The sequence below is a fragment of the Marmota flaviventris genome, chromosome 3 (assembly GCF_047511675.1).
Source record: "Marmota flaviventris isolate mMarFla1 chromosome 3, mMarFla1.hap1, whole genome shotgun sequence".
In the NCBI taxonomy this organism is placed as follows: Eukaryota; Metazoa; Chordata; class Mammalia; order Rodentia; family Sciuridae; genus Marmota; species Marmota flaviventris.
In genome coordinates, this window is record NC_092500.1 from 41,826,309 (window position 1) to 41,846,092 (window position 19,784).

The 19,784-nt window shown below is 37.4% G+C and overlaps 1 protein-coding gene across 2 annotated transcripts in view; it reads right to left on the bottom strand.

Moving 5' to 3' along the window:
* The window catches only part of Zdhhc17 (zinc finger DHHC-type palmitoyltransferase 17), a 96,205-nt gene extending 87,885 nt beyond the window's left edge, over positions 1-8,320 (bottom strand). Inside the window, exon 1 of one of the 2 annotated variants that reach the window (XM_071609668.1) lies at positions 8,167-8,320. In XM_071609668.1, the coding sequence (XP_071465769.1) occupies positions 8,167-8,259 (93 nt within the window). In that variant the 5' untranslated portion in view covers positions 8,260-8,320. The remainder of the gene's footprint in view (positions 1-8,166) is intronic. The other variant, XM_071609669.1, reaches the window with a different exon arrangement.
* Between the last annotated feature and the right edge of the window lie 11,464 nt (positions 8,321-19,784).

Sequence of the window (19,784 nt, forward strand, 5' to 3'; positions counted from 1 at the left end):
AATGAAATACTACTCAGTGCTAAAAAAGAAATAAGCTCTCAAGTCTGATAAGGACATGGAAAAACCTGAAATAAATATTATTAAGTCAAAGAAGGAAATCTGAAAAGCAACATACTCTATGATTCCAACTATATGACATTTTGGAAAAGAGAAAACTATGAAGACATTAAAAATATCAATGGTTACCTCAAAGAAGAGAGACAAGTGAATAGGCAGAGCACAGGATTTTTAGGCCAATGAAATTATTTTGTATGACAGTGTACATTTGTTCCTCAATTTACAAAGGGATTAGGCCCCAATGAATTCACCATAAGCTAAAAAAGCTTTAAATAAACCTAACCTACAGTATCATGAGAGTATTCCTATACTGTTGTCCAAGAAAAAGATCAAAACTCGGTATCTGAAGTATGGTTTCTACTGAATGCATATGGCTCTGACGCCATGTTAAAAATTTTAAGTAGAGGACCTTCTGTAATGATACACACACATATATTTGTTAGAATCCATAAAATGTAAAACACCAGGAGTGAGCTCTAATGTAAAGGATGGACCTTGAATGATAATGATGCGTCAATGTAGACTGACCTATTACAATAAATGCACCACTCTGTTGGTGTATGTCGGTAGTGGGTAAGATTATGTAGTTTTACAGGCAGGAAACTTATGGGAACTTCCTGTACTTTCTACTAATTTTTGCTATGAATTTAACATGGCTCTAAAAAATTAAGTCTATAAAATTAAGTATAAAATATTCTAAAACAAAACATAAATGAATACTTTTGCTATCATAGATAACTAATCCTATCAAACAATAATCAATTCTACAACTGTATCATCTCTATCACATTGTACTGTGCTATAAAAACAAAAGCAACCTGAATTTAAATGCAATTCTGCCACTGATCAGCAAGATAATTGACTTTCCTCTGCCCGAATTTCCTCAGTGGTAAAACAGATACACAAAGGTGGGAGAATTAAATGAATATATATACAAATATGTTTAGGATAATGCCTAGTTCATAGCTATAATTTGGTGTTACCAATTATTACCATTATTTTTGTCTAGAAGAGTAAGGAGATAACATTAGAAGTTCTCAATACAAAGTCTCATATATTAAATGTCGAAAGAGCTTCCTTCCCCCTCCTATAATAAATGTTTCCCACATATCAAAGTGATATTGGAGATAAAAATAAAATGTTTATCAAAATCATCTGGGAACTTTTTTCAAAATACACATCACAAACCCACATAATGAATTAGAAATTTTGAGGGGTTATATATAGAAACGTATATTCTGACAAAGCTCCCCATGAGATTCTAATGTACACACACATACTCTTACTTCATCCAACCATCTCCCCCATATATATCCATTTATAATGAAGTTATTACATATCAGAGATCAATAGAATTCTGTGTTAAGATATATTTTAACATAAATATCTTAAGAGTGTCTATGCATTGTGTACACCAAAGTTAGTAAACAGTGGCCCATGGCCCAAATCTGGCCAATCACCTAATTTTATATGGTTTTATTGGACCACAGCATGCTTATTCATTTCCACTTTGCTCATTGCTGCTTTCATACATCCACACTGTTGAGTGATTGCTACAGAACTCATGTGGCCCACAAACTTGAAAATATTTACTATATGGCCTTGTACAAAAAACATTTAGCAATTCCTAGTCTAGATTTAATTCATAAAGAATGCTATTCAGTAGCTCATCTAGAACATTTACTGTGATGAATAAGTTCAATGTAATTACAACATCTCTTAAAGTATGTTAAAAACTAGAAGGCTGGAAACAAACCAAATATAGAGTTCTCATAAGAGTATAAAAGACAGAAATAGTTTTGACTACCCAGCTGTTTTTCCCCCAACTCCAACCAAGTGATCTTGGCCAATTACAGTGCCACAGTCATAGAGTATACATATAAACCATATCAGAACCAAAAATGGCACTTTTCAGTGTGGAAAAAGGGAGAATATGCAGCTATATTTGAGATACATGGTCAAAAAATAAAAATAAATAAAGCTGGAATCCATGTCCACACTACATGTAGGAAAGAAGCTGCTTTCCATTTGAAGAAAATAAAGCTGAAAGGAAGACAGAGATAAGACACAGAGTTTTAGGGAATTCTCATCTCAGGTTCCAAAGTTCTTTGAGTCCAACTGCACTCTTGCCACCTGAGTTTTGGAGTTGAGACAGTAAATTCTTTTTTTTTTTTTTTAACCCATGTTAAGTTTCAACAGGGTTGCTGACATTTGCAACCAGAGGATTCTCATTAACAAAATGAGGAACTTCTGTATTCAGCTCAAAGGACATTTTTTCCCCTCATGAAAATAGGGGTAGTCACTAGTTTTATTCATCATTCATTAAATTCTTAATAAAGTAAGTGTTCATAATAGAAAATTATTCTTCAAAGCTAAACAAGGGTATAGAATAGTAACATCTCAATAAGAATTTCTTTCTTCTTCTTCTTCTTTTTTTTTTTTTTTTTTTTTTTTTTGGTATCAGGGATTAAACCTAGGGTGCTTAACCACTGAGCCACATCCCCAGCCCTTTTTATATTTTATATAGAGACAGGGTCTGGCTCAGTTGCTTAGGCCTCACTAAGTTACTAAGGGCTGGCTTTGAACTCACAATCCTCCTGCCTCAGCCTTCCTAGCTGCACAGGCAAGCACTACCATACCTGGCTGAAAAAAACACATGATAAAAATTACAAGCCATCTGACATATACAAAAATTGTTTCAGGTACATTTGGCCCTATCATCTCCATATCCTCAACAATAGCACTGAAAATCAAAAAAGACAACACTTAGACACTGTCATATTTTGATTTATCAAAGAAAGATTCTATTATATTTAGTATATATTAATTCTCAAAAATAGTGAGTTGAGCCGAGCCCTGTGGTTACACACCTATAATCCCAGCGGCTAGGAAGGCTGAGACATGAGGATCCCGACTTCAAAGCCAGCCTGAGCAACAGCAAGGCACTAAGCAACTTAGTGAGACCCTGTTTCTAAATAAAATACAAAATAGGGCTGGGGATGTGGCTCAGTGGTGGCCCAGTGCCCCTGAGTTCAATCACTACTACCAAAAAAAAAACAACAACAGTGATTTGTCTGGTACATTTTCAACATGAAAAAAAAAATATTGTTTAAGCCTTTACAACAGAATATACGTTCTTCAGAGTATCTACTACACAGAAAGTTGAAGTTTTATACAATTCTTGAATTAGTGGCTTACAATTCTTTAAAAAAAAACTAAATGAAGTTATTATTCTAGGATTGAATAAATATTCCATGGGATTAATTTTTTATTTGTGTATTTTATAAATAAAATATTGTCCTGAATCATTATTTTTCAAACTCTAAAGTTAAAATATATGACATTTTGCTTTTATTCAAGAATTGTCCGTCTGTAATAAAATTGAACAGTAAAATACTACAATGAGATGACGCTTTAAGAGGATTTGCCACAATCCTTGAGGTCACTAGTTAGTACATTTTAATTTTACATGTATTGACTCAGTAGTTACTGAGTATTTTTAAATCTAAATTACAACTATATGACTTATAGCATTTTTTGCTGGAAAAAAAGAAGCATCAGATCCTAAAGATTGCAGGAAGATTTGTTTGAACAAGAACAGATGCCATAACCTACCAGAAGAAAATCAACTTCCAAATACATTTTCTGCTTTCTGAAAGCAAATGAGTTAACTTACATACGTATGCAAATATATTTCTCTAAATACATAGTAAGACTAGAAATAGAAACAAAAATCAGTATCACTGAAGATAAGCCTCAAAAAGTAAATTTTATTAAATCTATGAAGAGTAGATGTTGTGATACTTCAGTTTAATATTCAAACAATAAAAATGATGAGACAAGAAAGGGGATAAATGAATGTAAAATAAAAAGTGTTACCACTTAAAACAGGAGAACTAGGAAAAATGATAGTAGCAAGTTTTGAAATTGAGAGAAAAAAAGAAAGAAAGCAAGAATGGAAGTCACAGGTGATCTAGGCAATCCAGTTGTATACAAAATATATACTCAACCCTCTCCCCCAATGCCCATCTCCTCCAGCCATTCCCTATCTGCCTTCAGTTACCACTCAAGTGGATCACTATTAGGGGATAATTCACTGATTGGGTTAAGGCTCTCATAACCCAATTATTTCTCCTCTAAACCTTCTTCCACTGTTTCACATACAAGTCAGAGCTTTCTGAAATAGAGAGCTCTTAAGACACTCTGGCAGGAGAGGGTATTTTGGTGTATGAAGAGATGAGGTAATTTACAGAAGATGTATTAGTAGGTAAAACAGAAGACGAGTGATAGCAAGTCTGCTAGTCTGCAGGCCAGCATATGGTTATCTGTCCCTCAAAGTCTTTCTTCTAACCATTCTAGAGACAGAAACCTGACACTACTTAGGCTACAGTACTCAATTCCAGACTTACTTGGATTCTGTCAAGTGTTTTAAGTGCATATATGTTCCTAACTAGAGCAACACCTTCCGGAAAAATATACACTATTCTTTTTATTATAACTATCTTAATCAGCCTTTTCACTGTTATAACTAAAAGATCTGACCAGAACAACTGCAGAGGAGGAAAAGTTTTTTGGGGGGCTTATAGTTTCAGAGGGCTCAGTCTACTAACAGCCAGTTCCATTCCTCAAGGCTCAAGGTGAGGCTGAACATTAGGGTGGAAAAATATGGCAGAGGGAAGTGGCTCACATGATGATCAGGAAGCAGAAAGAGACTTCACTCACCAGATACAAAATATATACTCAAACCCTTACCCTCAATGCCCACTTCCTCCAGCCATTCCCTACCTGCCAACCCTTACCCTCAATGCCCACTTCCTCCAGCCATTCCCTACCTGCCATCAGTTACCACTCAGTTGATCACTATTAGGGGATAATTCACTGATTGGGTTAAGGCTTTCAAAACCCAATTATTTCTCCTCTAACCCTTCTTCCACCATTTCACACATGAGCTTCTGGGGTATATATCACATCCAAACCATAATGGTAACCTATAAAACCAAATACAGTGCTATGTACCTAATAGTTAGATGTTCCAAGTTGATTCTCTTAGAAAATCACAATTTATAATCAGAACATCGGAGTTCAAACAAATCTTAGGGATCATCTAGTCTGGCCCCTTTACCTTAAAAGCAAAGAAACTATTTGCAGTTAAAAGCTTACTAGCTCAATAGCTCAAGGTCACAGAGCTAGGACTTTCACCCTAATCCCCTGATAATCAGTTCATCTTTTGCAAAAAGCCTTTAATTCTTCTATTATGATAAACGAATAATCATCTATTTCAACAGAAAACAAAGTAATAGCAACTTCCCTTTCAGGATTTACTATATGCCATGGCTTTTAGAAGGTTCCATTGGCTTGGCAGCCTAGGTCTTTGAAGGCTGTTTTACAAACATTACCCTACCTAATATGATAACTCTAAAAGAAAGGTAACATTAAAGTCAATTTTATAAATGAGGAAAATGCAACTTACCATCATGGTAATAAGTGGCAAAACCCAGATTTTCAATTTGACAACAGAAAAACTCAGCTCTTTACCAATATTCTACATTGCCTCTCACTGAATTTACCACAAAAATGTTGAAGTCTTACGCAGTCCAGAACAATGCCCGACTCAAACAGGATAAACTAAATGGATGATTTAATTCATTAAAAAAGTAAGGTTCTCATACCCCCAAATGCCTCAAAAAAGAGACTTTCATTGCTCATCTAATTGCATAATCCTCTACGGAAGGTTTCAACAGTGGACAGTTTGCATATTAACTGGAGATTTAAGAAATGGCTGATTTCTTTATTCCACAAAAATTCACTTGTTCAACATATTTAGTGAAAAACTTTTTGTGATAACACTAAATCTGAAGATAAAAAGTAAAATAAAAACATTACTGCAAGATCCTATTCCACTAAATTAAAACCCACATAAGCTTCAAAATCACTCACCAAAACCAAAATAAATATGGTAACACTTCCCTCCTTCTGAAGAGAGGAAAAAGAAGTAACATTAACTGAGTACCTACAATGTGACAGTTCTTAAATCTCAACATAGTCTCACCTAATCCCTTAACAGCAAGCAAATTAGGAAACATCTCTATTTTCTAATAAACAAAGTGATGTTTAAAGAAATTATGTGCTTGATTCAGACCACTTAGCTACCCTAGGGAAGATTCATAATTAGAATCCAAGTCTGTCTGACCCAATGCTGTGTTCTCTAAAACGTAGTTAAAAGAACTATCACTGATCACCAAGACAAAGAATGGCTTTCTTTCCAAGGGAGACGGAAAACATTTTTTAACAAAAATACATTATCTCATTTAATCTTCTCAGTGGCCCATTAGTTAAATATTACTATCACCCCATTATTATAAATGATAAAATTAGAAATGTAATAGTATGACCAAGAACACACTACTAGGAAGCAGTAGAATACCAGGTCTGTACCAGATATAAGACACTAACCACAGAAAAAAAATACAGAAAGACCCCAGTGCACCATTATGAGCTTAAAGTCCAAATGAATTAAACGAATTATATCTTGTGCTTGTTAGGTAAGAGGGAACAATATATGTACACACACAAACACACACATATCATTTACACCAATTCTCACTTCCAATATGATTATCCTATTAAATGGCAACCTGAACACTTTCTCTAAACTTTAAGCCTCCCAATTCAGAGCAATCTCTGAATTTGTTACCAGTTAACATTATTCTTAAAGTGACAACATACAACACAAAGGTTTATGAAGAATGTACATGAAAATAAACAAACATTTAAGTATATGAAATACATCCACAGAAACAGATAAGTGTTTAGCAACATTTTCAAGGCATCATCTGAAAACTACTTCGTTTCTTGACATATTTTTAGGGCCTAAGTATATAAACCAAAAGAAATATCTCCAATGCCAGTTCTGAAATATTTCCACTATAGTTAAAAAAAAAAAAAAAAATGTTTAGTTCTGTCAGAAATCCAAAGTAGCCTTTTCTATTGCGTTAGTACCACATTAAAAAATATAACCCAGGGATATATTCCTAAGGAAGTGACCCAACTATTTCTGGTAAGCCAAAAGGATGAATGTGCGGGTGGCTGAATATTAATATAAGAGAAGGTGATTGTTATTTACATTTTATTTTAAAAAGAGGAGCTGGCTACAAACCCAGAAATAGAATCATTCTAATGCAAAGTAACCAGATTAGAAGATTTCCATGTTTGTTCACCCCATAACACTGATTTGTTTTCATTCTTGAACCTCAAAAAAAATACCTGACTTCTTCAGGAAGCCACGGCCCTCCACCAGCCCCAGGTCAATGTAGATCATTAAAACCCAGAATGCATCAAGAATTGCTTCCAGGCCTTAACTAGCCCTAGCTCAGCTACAAACTAAGAAGTAAACAAGTACAGAATGTGACTGATCCTAGAGCAGAGAACTGTTTACTTACACGGGAAGATACTCAGATTGTGATGGGAAACGTGTTGCACTCTTCTCCCCTAGCTCCTAAAAAAAAAGCGGTACTTTGACAAGCTAATGTGAGCGTGGGTCTATTCCCCAAAGTTCTGGCCGCTCTTTTTCATCACTTAAGGACAAATGCTCAAATAAGGGCACCTGGCACAAGGTGCCCGAGGTACTATTATGGCATAACGTGGAAGGACATCATTATGGCCAAGAAACAGTGAGCTAAACGGAAGGAACAGTGCCACTCGGCCGGCCCGCGAAGGACAAGAACGTATCCAAAACAGACGCGCTTCCTCCTCGCCCCCTCGCCCTCCTAGGCTTGGAGGAACACCCGGGGCTCAAACCGCGGTTCTGGGCCCGGGTCACCTGTGCACCCGCAAGGAGTGCGATGGCAGAGCAGAACCATGCACAGCCCCACCTCGGTCCTCTAGACACAGCCAGGGACTGCGTCCCAGAGCCCGCCCCGGTCGGGCCCGCCCCGCTATCTCCTCCCCCGTTATCCGCTCGCAGCCGCGCTCGGGCCTGGATTTGCCTCCCCACCCTCTCCAAGTTCGGCATGTCCCACTACCCTACACACGTCGGCCACCGCCCTCGGCGAGTCTTGGGAAGAAAGGTCGGGGAGGCAGGGGAGGAATATTCTCGACGCGGTCCCTCACCTCTGGATGGAGAAGGGGCACGCAGCCCGCTTCGGTATCGTACTCATCCGGGCCGTCCGCCATCTTGGTGTTAAATCCCTCCTCCCGCTGCATGCCGGGAGAAAGCGTTTCACCCTCGCGGGGCTCGGGCAAAGCGGAGGGCGAGCGCCAAGGCAAGCGCGAGCCCCGCCGGAGGCGACGCGGCCGCCGCCTCCTCCCTCCCCAGCCCCCGTGACGCCCCCTCTGCCCCCTCCCCGCGCGGAGGGTGCGGGTCCCTGCGCGCGTGCGCGCAAGCACGGCCGGCCCGGGCGGGAACGCGCTCTGCTGCACTGCGCTGGGGCCAGAGGACCGCTCGGGGCGTGGGCGCAGCGGCCGGGAGGCGGGTCCCCGGCCGCAGGCAGAAGTGTGCCTCCGGCCACCCCGCGGGGGCGGCGCGGCCACGGATAGGTTCGCTTGCGGGAACTAGCGGCGACAGGGGAGCCAAAACGGAGCTCCCGAGCTCCAGGCGGCCCACGCCCTGCGCCCCGCTCTCCCATCCCGGGCGCCCTCCTCAGACCCGGGCGGAGCCAGCACCCGGACCCAGGGAGAGGCTCTGGGGCGCTGAGGCTCGAGTCCAGGCGCGCATCGTTCCTGAAGATGAAAGAAGCATCCCTTTCCTCCACAGTCAAAAAAGGTCACCTCCCAACCTATCCTGCGGGAGTGGGGCGGGGGGTGTGGAAGAACTCGTGGGACTTCCTTCTGGATAAACCTTTTTTAAATGACCCCGGCTTGCCCTCCTTGGCCTTGCGTTAGTACCACATTAAAAAATACTTAGGAGCTTAAAGCCTGCATTTTAGTAAAACCCAGGAATTCCGAATCGAAGTCTTGTTAAACTGAATTCACTGAAGCGCGACCCCGATAAAATGACTAAAGCCATTCTTAAAAGGATATTAGGACTATAAAGGATATTGGAACGTGAAGGGGAGATTGCTTCCTAGAAATGGGCTGGTGGCAGTTTTAGAAAACATTTGTCTTTGTTTTTAGCTATTAAAGATTGTACATCAAAATAGCTCAGAGGAAGATTTAGCTGAGATCGGGAAATGTTCGTGCTACCAGCCTGTCTAATATTAAAGTCAAATCAGCCAAAGACCACCAGAAAGAAGCCTGCGGTCCTACAAAATTAGGTTTATTTGTAAATCAGGAGAAAAGGCACGCCAGAGGAACTGAAGAATATGACAGGATTTAGGTTCCCGCCAAAGGATCCTGAGGAGGGTCTGGGGAGACTGGGGATCAGTTCAGGATTGGACATTGTTTCTAAGGCGGGGTGTAGAAAAGCAGGAAATAACAAGCGATTGGATGTTGTCTTGAGCTAGGGCAACTTAGTAACTGGGTACCCGCAGTAGTAAATGAAAATAGCTCCTTGGTAAAGAGGATGTGGCATTCTATAGCTGCTTGTTGGCTATGAGAAAAAGAACATTCTCTTAACTTTGCAGCTGGCTTTATACATGTGTGCCCTCCCAGCACAGCTGATTTTCATTCTTTTAGTCCTGCCCCAAATCAAGAATCTTCATGCAAAGCTAGATGGAATGAGGGGTCTGTCTTTCCAGCATCAAATTGCTTTAAGAACCTATTTATGTGTTCAGAAATCATTTTTACTTCAACATTTCAGTTTTCTTCTTGCTCTTCCATACCCTTCCTTATGCCATGCATTTACTTGGAATAGAAGATGGGAGTAAGGAAAAGAAATTGAAGAGATTGAGAGGTGTCATTAATAAAGTATTGAATGAATTGAAGGAGTGAAGAAACTAGGCATGGAGAACACTAGAGAATATTTCACTAATGCTACTGTAGACGTTTTTATTTGTGACTTCTGAGAATTATATAACTTTAACATAGAGAAAATACTAAAAACTGAAAAGTTGAAACAATTTAGCTTAGGTCTGTGACTGCCTTGCTCACTGTAAGAAGACAAATAGTTTTTAAATGAACAACTGAACTAAAAAAAAAAAGCAGATATTCTTCAGAAACATGTTGAATTGGGCTGTGTTCAGTATGGATCAAATGAATTCATTAGATATAATTGGAGTCCATTTGGTAATTATAGAGCTCTTAACAGCATACCCCAAATTTGAGACAATATATTCACTGGAGTGTAAGCACAGCCAAAAAGTATACTGCTTGGATAGGCTGACAAAAGAATGGCATAAAATTATGGAGGAATACAGAATAGTAGCTAAAAATATATAAAAATTCCAAGAAAAGACTAGACCTTGTTAGAGAAGAATTGTGAAATGGATTTAAAGACAGGGAATGGGGTATTATAGAAATAAGGTTTCATATGTAACATCAGGAGACTACTGGAGTTGAAGATGGCATTAGCAATCATTCAGGTCTAGTACAATTCTATCATTTCACAAATGAATAAATGATGGTTGAGAAATGTAGAAACCCTCTTAAAGTTACAGAATCCCTGGTTCTAGTAGCAGGATCACATCTAGAAGCCTTTTGAATCCCCCCCCCCCCCATCTACTACTCTTGCCACTACCACGTATTTCTTCTCAATTATCTCCAATGATTTACTTGCTTCATTTAATACTTTTTTTTAAATTGTGGTAAGAACTACCCTCTCAAATCTTTAAGTGCGTGGTAAGCATTGTTAACCATAGGCACAATGTTGTACACATATTTTGAACATGCCCATCTTACATAACTAAAACTTCATATCCATTGAACAGAAACTCCCTGTTTTTCCCCCACTTCAACCCTGCAAACCACCATTCTAGTCTTTGTTTCTATCAGCTTGACTATTTTAGATACCTTACATAAATGGAATCATGCAGAATTCATCCTTCTCTGACTGGCTTATTTCACTTATCATAATGCCCCCAGGTTTATCCATGTTGTTGCATATAACAGGATTTCCTTCTTTTTAAAGGTTGAATAATATTGCATTACATTTATACAACACATTTGCTTTATCCATTCACCCACCAATGGGCATTCAGGTTGGCTCCGTATCTTAGCTATTGTGAATAATGCTGCAAGGAACACAGGAGTTCATATGAATCCCTTTTGAAATCCTGGTTTCAATTTTATATACTCAGAAGTGGGATTGCTGAAAGCTATGGTAGTTCAACATTTTTATTTATTTATTTTTTTGAGACACTATCATGCTATTTTCTATAGCATGATAAACCACATTGCATTCCTATCAACATTGTGCAATGGTTCCAGTTTCACCATATCCTTGCCAAAATTTGTTATCTTTTGGTTTTTTGTTTGTTTTTCTAGTAGCCATACTAACAGGTGTGATATCTCATTGTGGTATAGATTAGAATTTCCCTAATAATTAGTAATGTTGAGCATCTTTTCACATACCTTTTGTCCATTTGTCCTTAAATCCTTTACCCACTTTTAATTGGGTTATCTGGGTGGGTTTTTTTTGTTTTGTTTTTACTATTAAGTTGTAAGAGTTTGTTGCATATTTTGGATATTAATCCCTTATTGGATATGTGATGTGCAAATATTTTCTCCCATTCCATAGGTTGAGTTTACTTTGTTGGTTGGTTCCTTTGTGCTACAAAAACATTTTAGCTCAATGTAATCCTGCTTCTCTAATTTTGCCTTTATAGCTTGTGCTTTTTATGTCATATTCAAGAAATCTTTGCCAAGCCCAATGTCGTAAAGCTTTTCGCATATGTTTTCTTTCTAGGAATTTTTACAGTTCCAGGTCTTACATTTCATTCTTTAACCCATTTAATTTGATTTTTATGTGTGCTACAAGATAAGGGTCCAATTTCCCTTTTTGCGTATGGATATCCACTTTCTCCAGCACCATATGTCGAAGAGAATGTCCTTTCCACATTGTGTATTCTAAGTACCATTGTCAAAGATCAGTTGACCACGTATGTGTAGTTTATTAGTGAGCTCTCTCTTTATCTATTTTTATGCTAGTCCCATACTTTTTAAATTACTGTAGCACTCTAATATATTTAAAAATCAGGATATGTCATGCCTCTTTATTCTTTCTCCAGATCATTTTTGGCTATTCAATTTTCTGTGGTTCTGTATGAATTTTAGGATTTTTTTCAACTTCTATAAAAAAATGCCATGGGGATTTTGAAAGGGATTGCTTAGAATCTATAGATCATTTTCAGTACTATGAACATTATAAACAATATTAATTTAATTTCTGAATGTTAATCAAATCTATTAACATGAGAAGTCTTTACATTTATTTGTATTATTTTAATTTCTCTCATCAATAAATTGTGGTTTCCATTGTACAAGTATCTTACTTCTTTGGTTAAGTTTATTTTTATTTTGTTCTTTTTGATGCTGTTGTAATGGTATTGTTTTCTTTTTAAGTAGTTCATTGTTAGTGTATAGAAAAACAATTGATTTTTATATGATGATTTTGCTGACTGCAACTTTACTATATTCGTTCATTCTAACATTTGGCAACTACTTATTAAACATTTGTTCTGCATGAATATTGGAAACAATAACCATAATGTAGTCAGAGATATTTTTAAGATGCCAGTCAGATTATTTAGCCCAGCTAAATACTATTATGTAATCATATGAATTCATTAAGTATATTAATGATAAAATGTTCTTATAAGCCATTTCACAGATTTCTATGTCTCATTGGAATTGTGGACTCTAGAACTAAATAGAATACTGACTACTTAGAACTGGGATGAAACAGGAGTTGAAAAGAAAGCAAGTACATATAACAGTACTCCTATTTTAAGCAAAGTAGAGACAATTTTTTTTTTACAGTCATATTCAATGTGAATCATTGATGTAGAAGAAATCAAACTGGAACATTAAAGGAAATGTGTGAAATTTGGCATTGGTAATGGCCAGCTCCCAAGGAGGCTACCATTGATTCTTGCTTCCTGGCATTCTCACCTTTGCCCTCACTAACACCGAGTAGGGTTGACCTGTATAACCAATAAGATATTGTACGAAAAAGGGGTATGACTTTGGAGGCCAGGTAATACAATGCATCATGGCTTCTGCCTTGTTCATTGTTATATCCCTAACTTGGGGGAGCCAGTAGCCATATCATGAAGACACCCAAGGAGTCCTGTGGTGCTGTCCATCTGGCACAAAGCTATTGCCTACTGCTAACAACCCCTGCTGACTTACCAGGCCTGTGAGTAAGTAATCTTAAAAGTGGATCCGCCAGTTCCAATCAAGCCTTCAGATGGTTTCTAGCCCTGCTGATACCCCAACCACAAGCTCTTTAGAGACCCTGAGCCAGAGCCCCCTACTTAAGTTTCCCCTGGATTTCTGATCCACAAATTTGTGTAAAATGCAATTATTTATTTTCTTAAGCTGCTAAATTTGGGCATAATTTATTATGTAACAGTAGATAATTCAGTGTGTAAAGCCCGAAACTCCCAAAATCGTCTACAAATTGTGTAGTTATAAGAATCCAGCAGGATGAAAACATTTAATCACTTATCAGAACAGGTTATTTTTCCCCTAAACTTGCTTCCTTAGAAGGAATATATACATGTTTTATTATTACTCATTGCTTTTATTAGGGGAGGGGTAGGTGTGTATCTTAATTTGTTTTGTGTTGCTATAACAAAATACCTGAGGCTGGGTACTTTATAGATGATGAACATTTTTTATATGTGGGCTAGGTACTTTATATAAAAAGAGATTTATTTAGGTCACAGTTTTGAAGTTGCAAGAGCATGACACTAGCATTAGCATCTGATGAAGGCCTCATTCTCAAACTAACCCATTCTTGCAAGACCTAAAACACCCCTTGAGATCAATGTTAATTCCTTCATGAGTGCAGTTCTGACCTAATCACCTCCCTTAGGCCCCACTTCTTAAAGGCCCACCACTTTTTAATACCTGTACATTGGGGACCAAGCTTCTAGCACATGAAACTTTGGGAAACAAAGCAAAACAGTGTGATATGCACATCTCTCCTTTCCAGAGAATGTTTAAAGACAAAACTTTTTATTTTGTCCTTAAGAGAGTGGAATTAGTGCTAATAACTGGGAGTCAGCCTTCAAGGGTTATCAATATCTTTTGCAAAAAAGAGGATAGAAAATTTGTGTTGAGAAAAATGAGGATTTGAATTTTTTTAAATATTTATTATTTAGTTTTCGGCAGACACAACATCTTTGTATGTTGTGGTGAGGATCGAACTCGGGCCGCACGCATGCCAGGCAAGCGCACTACCGCTTGAGCCACATCCCCAGCCCAAAAAATGAGGATTTGAAGCAATGTATGTATTGAAGGCATAGAGAGAGAAGATGAATTGTTAAATCTGAACTTGTCTACAAATATCCTGCTTCCAGACCTATAGGTTGATTTCACTCAGGAAAGAAGGGATCCCTAGAAAGGGCAAGATTCCTTACAGACTTTTCAAACCTCTTAACACCTTCCTCATTCTATATGTCAGGGCAGATTTCTCTTGTTATGCGCCAATGATCCATCATTTTACTACTCTTTAGGAATAACTCAAGTTGTGGCCATGGTAGGAAGTGCCACTAAGTTTTATTCTTTGCCTTTTGACCATTTCTGTGCAATGTTCCAGGGCACCAGTAAATCTAAACAAAACCCCTGAGGACCCGCACATGAAGAGAGAGGAGGAGTATCTAAGAAAGTTCACTGAGTAAGCTTAAGACCCTGCCCTGCTCCCTCCAGAGATAGTACCAATGAAAGCCCTTCTGCACATTTTTTCTAGAGATCAATAGCTTTCATCAGATTTTAAAATGGGCATACAATCCCAAAAAGATTGCTCAAATATAGGAATATTTAAAATGTGAAATACACATTTTAACAAGTACTGTTTCCTTTTATAAATGAAAATTTCATACTGAGAATTTTTATAATATGATATTATTTTAATGCATATTAATTGATATGAGTGGTTTATAAATGATAGTCTTCGTTAGGAAAGAATAACAATACTATACTTGATACCAACATATTTCTCAAAGTAGCTATTCTAAAAGGGAAGCAGGATAAAGTAGCTATTCCATAATCATTTATTAAATGAATGAATTATAAATGAAAAAGTTAAGAAAAAAAGGAAGGCATGTGTGAGTCTATATATGAACAAAATTCCATATAATTTATTTCCATGGCAGGAGGAAAAACAATATTCTATCCACTTTGTTAAGATTGAGATAGTATATTTTGGTTTAAAATGAGTCACAGGCTGATGTGGTGGTACATACCTATAATCCCAGCCTGTAATCCTAGGCACTCGGGAGGCTGAGGCAGGAGGATCAAAAGTTCAAACCCAGCCTGAGCAACTTAGCAAGGCCCTGAGCAACTCAGTGAGACCTTGTCTCTAATTAAATATATTTTTTAAAAGGGCTGGGGATGTGACTTGGTGATTAAGCACCCCTGGGCTCAATCCCTGGTACCAATCAATAAATAAAATGAATCAAAGTATATTGGTTAACCAGCATTCTTCCTTCCTTTCTCCATCTCAAATCTATTCTTTTCTCTTGTCTGCCTCTGATTCTAACAAAACTGGAGTCTAGCAGTTGGCCATTGTTTGGGTTTAGCCAATGGGAGTCTCTAGCTCTAGAAGGAGGCAGGAAGGCAGGAGGAAGGTCAGAATACTTCCTCCCAGTCACACCCTGCTTTAACAAAGTATTCTTTTTTTTAACACAATATCTTTATTGTATTTATTTATTTTTATGTGGTGCCGAGGATCAAACCTGGTGCCTCACACATGCCAGGCAGGCACTCTACCAATGAGCCACAACCCCAGCTCCCAACAAAGCATCTTTGTTGACAGCCTCATCCCTTAGTCTACAGTGCTTACCTGATGGTGCTTTTTTTAAGCTTCCAGCTCTCATTCAACTTCTGTAAGACTTTCTTTCCCATGCTATGCCCCTTCAGCCTGAAGGGTACTTCTAGTTATGGATGACTACCACCCCTCATTTATCCCATTAGTCCTCCCATATCACTCTAAGTAGTACTTTCACTAACTCTTCTTCATCTGGACCAAGTGGAAGGAATTCTGTTTCCTGTAGGGGTCCTGACTCATACATATTTTGTGTGCTAGTCAAGTTCTTCATGTGCATTATTTAATCTTCATATGAAACCTAAGAATTAACATGATGGCTATATAGAATTGCACCAGGGAGTCTTTAGACATCTGCACATTAGGTGGTTTGCAACTGACTAATAATGCATTAACAATTACTGAAATCATACATGTAGACAACAGCTAATAGGCCATGAATTTGGTACATGCTATATGGTTTTGACATAAAGGGTCCCCCAAAAGCCCATGTGCAAAATAATGCAAAAAGGTTTAGAGGTGAAATTATTGGGTTATGACAGCCTTAACCTAATCAGTGCATCAATCCCCTTGCATGGATTAATTGGGTGGTAACTATAGGCAGGTAGGGTGTGGCTGAAGGAAGTAGGTCATAAGGGTGTGCCTTTGGGGAACATTTTGTTCCTAGTTAGCAAAGCCCTCTCTGCTTCCTGATTGCCATGTCCTAAACTGCTTTCCTCTGCCATGATGTTCTACCTCAGATTACCCCAGAGTAGTGTAGTGGACTTGGCTGTCTGTGGACTGAGACCTCAGAAACTGATTGCTAAATACATTTTTTTTCCTCAAAAATTGTTCTTGTCAGGTATTTTGGTTACAGCAGAAAAAAAAAACTAACTAAAACAATTATGTATCATGAGTAGACAGAAAGTACTGTTGTTGAGCTAAGATTACATTTCTGGGGCTAGGGATGTAGCTCAGTGTAGAGGGCTTGCATAGCACACACAGCCCTAGGTCTGACACCCAACACCACACACACACACACAAACCAAGATTAGATTTTCTGATCCAATGTCGAATATAGTACTTAATAGCTTTTTTGTGACAATTTAATCCCAGAAAATTGTTGGCTACCTATATAGTACTTATAATTAATGTACAACTTTAAGAGGAAATAAAATTAATTCTTATTAAAAATAAACCTTTTAAACTGTTACCATTAGGCAATGAAAGCAGTTGAGAGAAACTGTATGACATAGCCCTTTGTATGAATTAGTGTAAAATGTGGAAAAGTCAAGACGTGTTCCCAGTGACTTCCCACATCCTTTCCACACCTCTGCCCAGTCCTGGTTGTCCCTTGTATACTGCCATTTATGTTTATTAAGCAGTTAAAATCATTTATGTTTTTCAGCATGACTGTAGGACTAACTTGCATACATCTTTACTGACCCAAACCAAGGCTAGAAACAAACTGGGTGATTTTTGTACTTTATCATATTAAAAAAAAAAAAAAAAGTTTTCTGGCTGTAATATGTTTGCATAGTTTCCATGCTGTTTCTTTCCATTTTGCTCAGATTTGACAGTCCTGATGGACATTCTGTGATACAGCATGGGTGATCTTTTTATGTTCTATCCTGCATATCTGAGACCTATTTGGTTTCTACTCTGAGTTTCTGCTTGAGGACTAAATATTTAATCTTCTGTTTACTTTTCTGTACCTCTGGGAAACTATGTGGGAGAGAGAAGCTTGGTCGAGGACACCAAGATACAGGCTATATTAGAAAACCTGAATCCTAAGTTTTGTCCATCCATTTAGGTGGGAATTATATCGCATCCCATAGGGAGACATCCTCAGGCATTAAGTAGTTTTCCTGTCTCAGTTGTATCCTTAAAAGCCTTTGCTTTTACCAGAAAGTCAAACCCATAGTTTATAGTCCCCATTTCACCAGCTTTTCTTGTAGTTATTTCTAGTAATGTATAGTGAGAAAATAAAAAATGTAAGTAGAATGAGGTTGACTTCTCCACAAATTTGGGAATATTCATATGACTTTCAGAATTTAGAATATTTATCCATGTAGCTTGAGATAGGTTGGGTGAATAAGATGGCAAAATTAGGGAGTATGCCCATTCATTCTTCTCTGCTATTTCAAGTTACATCTTTGTATATATGCCAATTTTTTTATTCTTCTTTTTAATTTTAGGATACAATACCTTCATTTCTTGGTTGATGAATTGGTAAATTTTCTAGGCCTTTTTTTTAAAACAGATATTAAGTAGAGAAAGTCTGTGCTGTAGATGAACATCTTGTGAATCTCCCAAACATGCATTTTCCTCCACACCAAATCAGCTTTGGATTTGAATGCTCTTACCTAATTTTATTTCCCGAGGGTGGTAATAAATTTCACTTTGGGGATATTTGCTGTTAGTGGGAACGTACTGGGAACTTACAGATTTCCAAATATATATACACACAAATTTGCATAAATATCAAAGAGGTTCAGCAACTGAGCATTATCCATGGGCCCCAATGAAAACAATCTCTGATCATGATAAATTATAGCTTTAGTTCTTGACTAATGTTCTTAATTTGTTTAGGACTTTAAGAAGCCATGTAGTTTATACTGTTGTCTTTAGACAAAATAATTCTTAACAAATGTGATGTCAAAGAAAAAATATTAAAAGAAACTAAATATTTTTTCTGGATTTACAGCTAATTAATGGTATAATTTTTGTCATTTCATCTAATTTCTCAGCCTTAGTTTTGTCTTCTGTAAAATAAAGAGTTTGGAATAGGTGCTCTTCAAAATGTCTTTCATCTCTTTAATTCTAATAATAATAATACCATTTTATATAATAATTTTCTTTTAAACTATCATAATTGAAAGTCCACAGTCTCTGCAGTCAACCTCTGCTCTGTTTTGTCTATGAAGTTTTTACTATCAGAAAATTTTCCTGATTTCTGTCCTAAATCCTTCATTTTTAGGTCTACTTTTTTCCAATCCTCTTAATATTTTCTTTATCTTTCTTACCTAAATAATTCCCAGACTGGTTAAGTCTTATTAGTAAAAACTAAGAAGAACTGCCAACAGTAAAAGCACGTCTTCCCACTTCTAAATCATTACTATACATGGTAAATGAGACAAGAGACAGTACCAACACCCAAAGGCAGTCCATTGGATATTTCTGGGAAGTAAGAGGAGCCAAATGGTTGTAGCTACAGTATATGGTATTCCCTACTCTTCTAGATTATAATACCCTTCTAAACTTCACTCAGGAAGAAGGTGACATGGCCAGAGGTACTGCATTAAAATAATAAAATAAAAGTGAAATAATTTATCTAAAAAAAAGGCAGGGGTTTTTGTTTGTTTGTTAGTTTGTTTTGTACCACGGATTGAACCCAGGAACACTTAATTATTGAACCATAGCCCCAACCTTTTTTATTTTTTTATTTTGAGGAAGGGTTTTGCTGAGGGCCTTACTAAGTTACTGAGGCTGGCTTTGAACTTATAATCCCCCTGCCTCAGCCTCCCTAGTTGTTGGTATTATATGTGTGCACCACTACACTCAGCTACTAAAAATATTTTTAGAAGTATAGCATATATAATTTTGTATAGTATTTAATACACAATTATGATAATAACTGTGACACAGTGTTTAGAATTTGCCACACTCTTTTTATTGTTATTTTAGAGTGTTCTAGTACTTATTGAAAAAAGGGTTACTGTGAATATGAGTGAAGTAGCACATACCTGTAATCCCATCTACCAGGGAAGATGATACACCAGCCTCAACAATTTAGCAAGACTCCTCAAAAATAATAATAAAAAAAAAAGGTCTGGGGATGTATCCCTGGGTTCAATCCCCAGTACTGAAGAAAAAACAAATG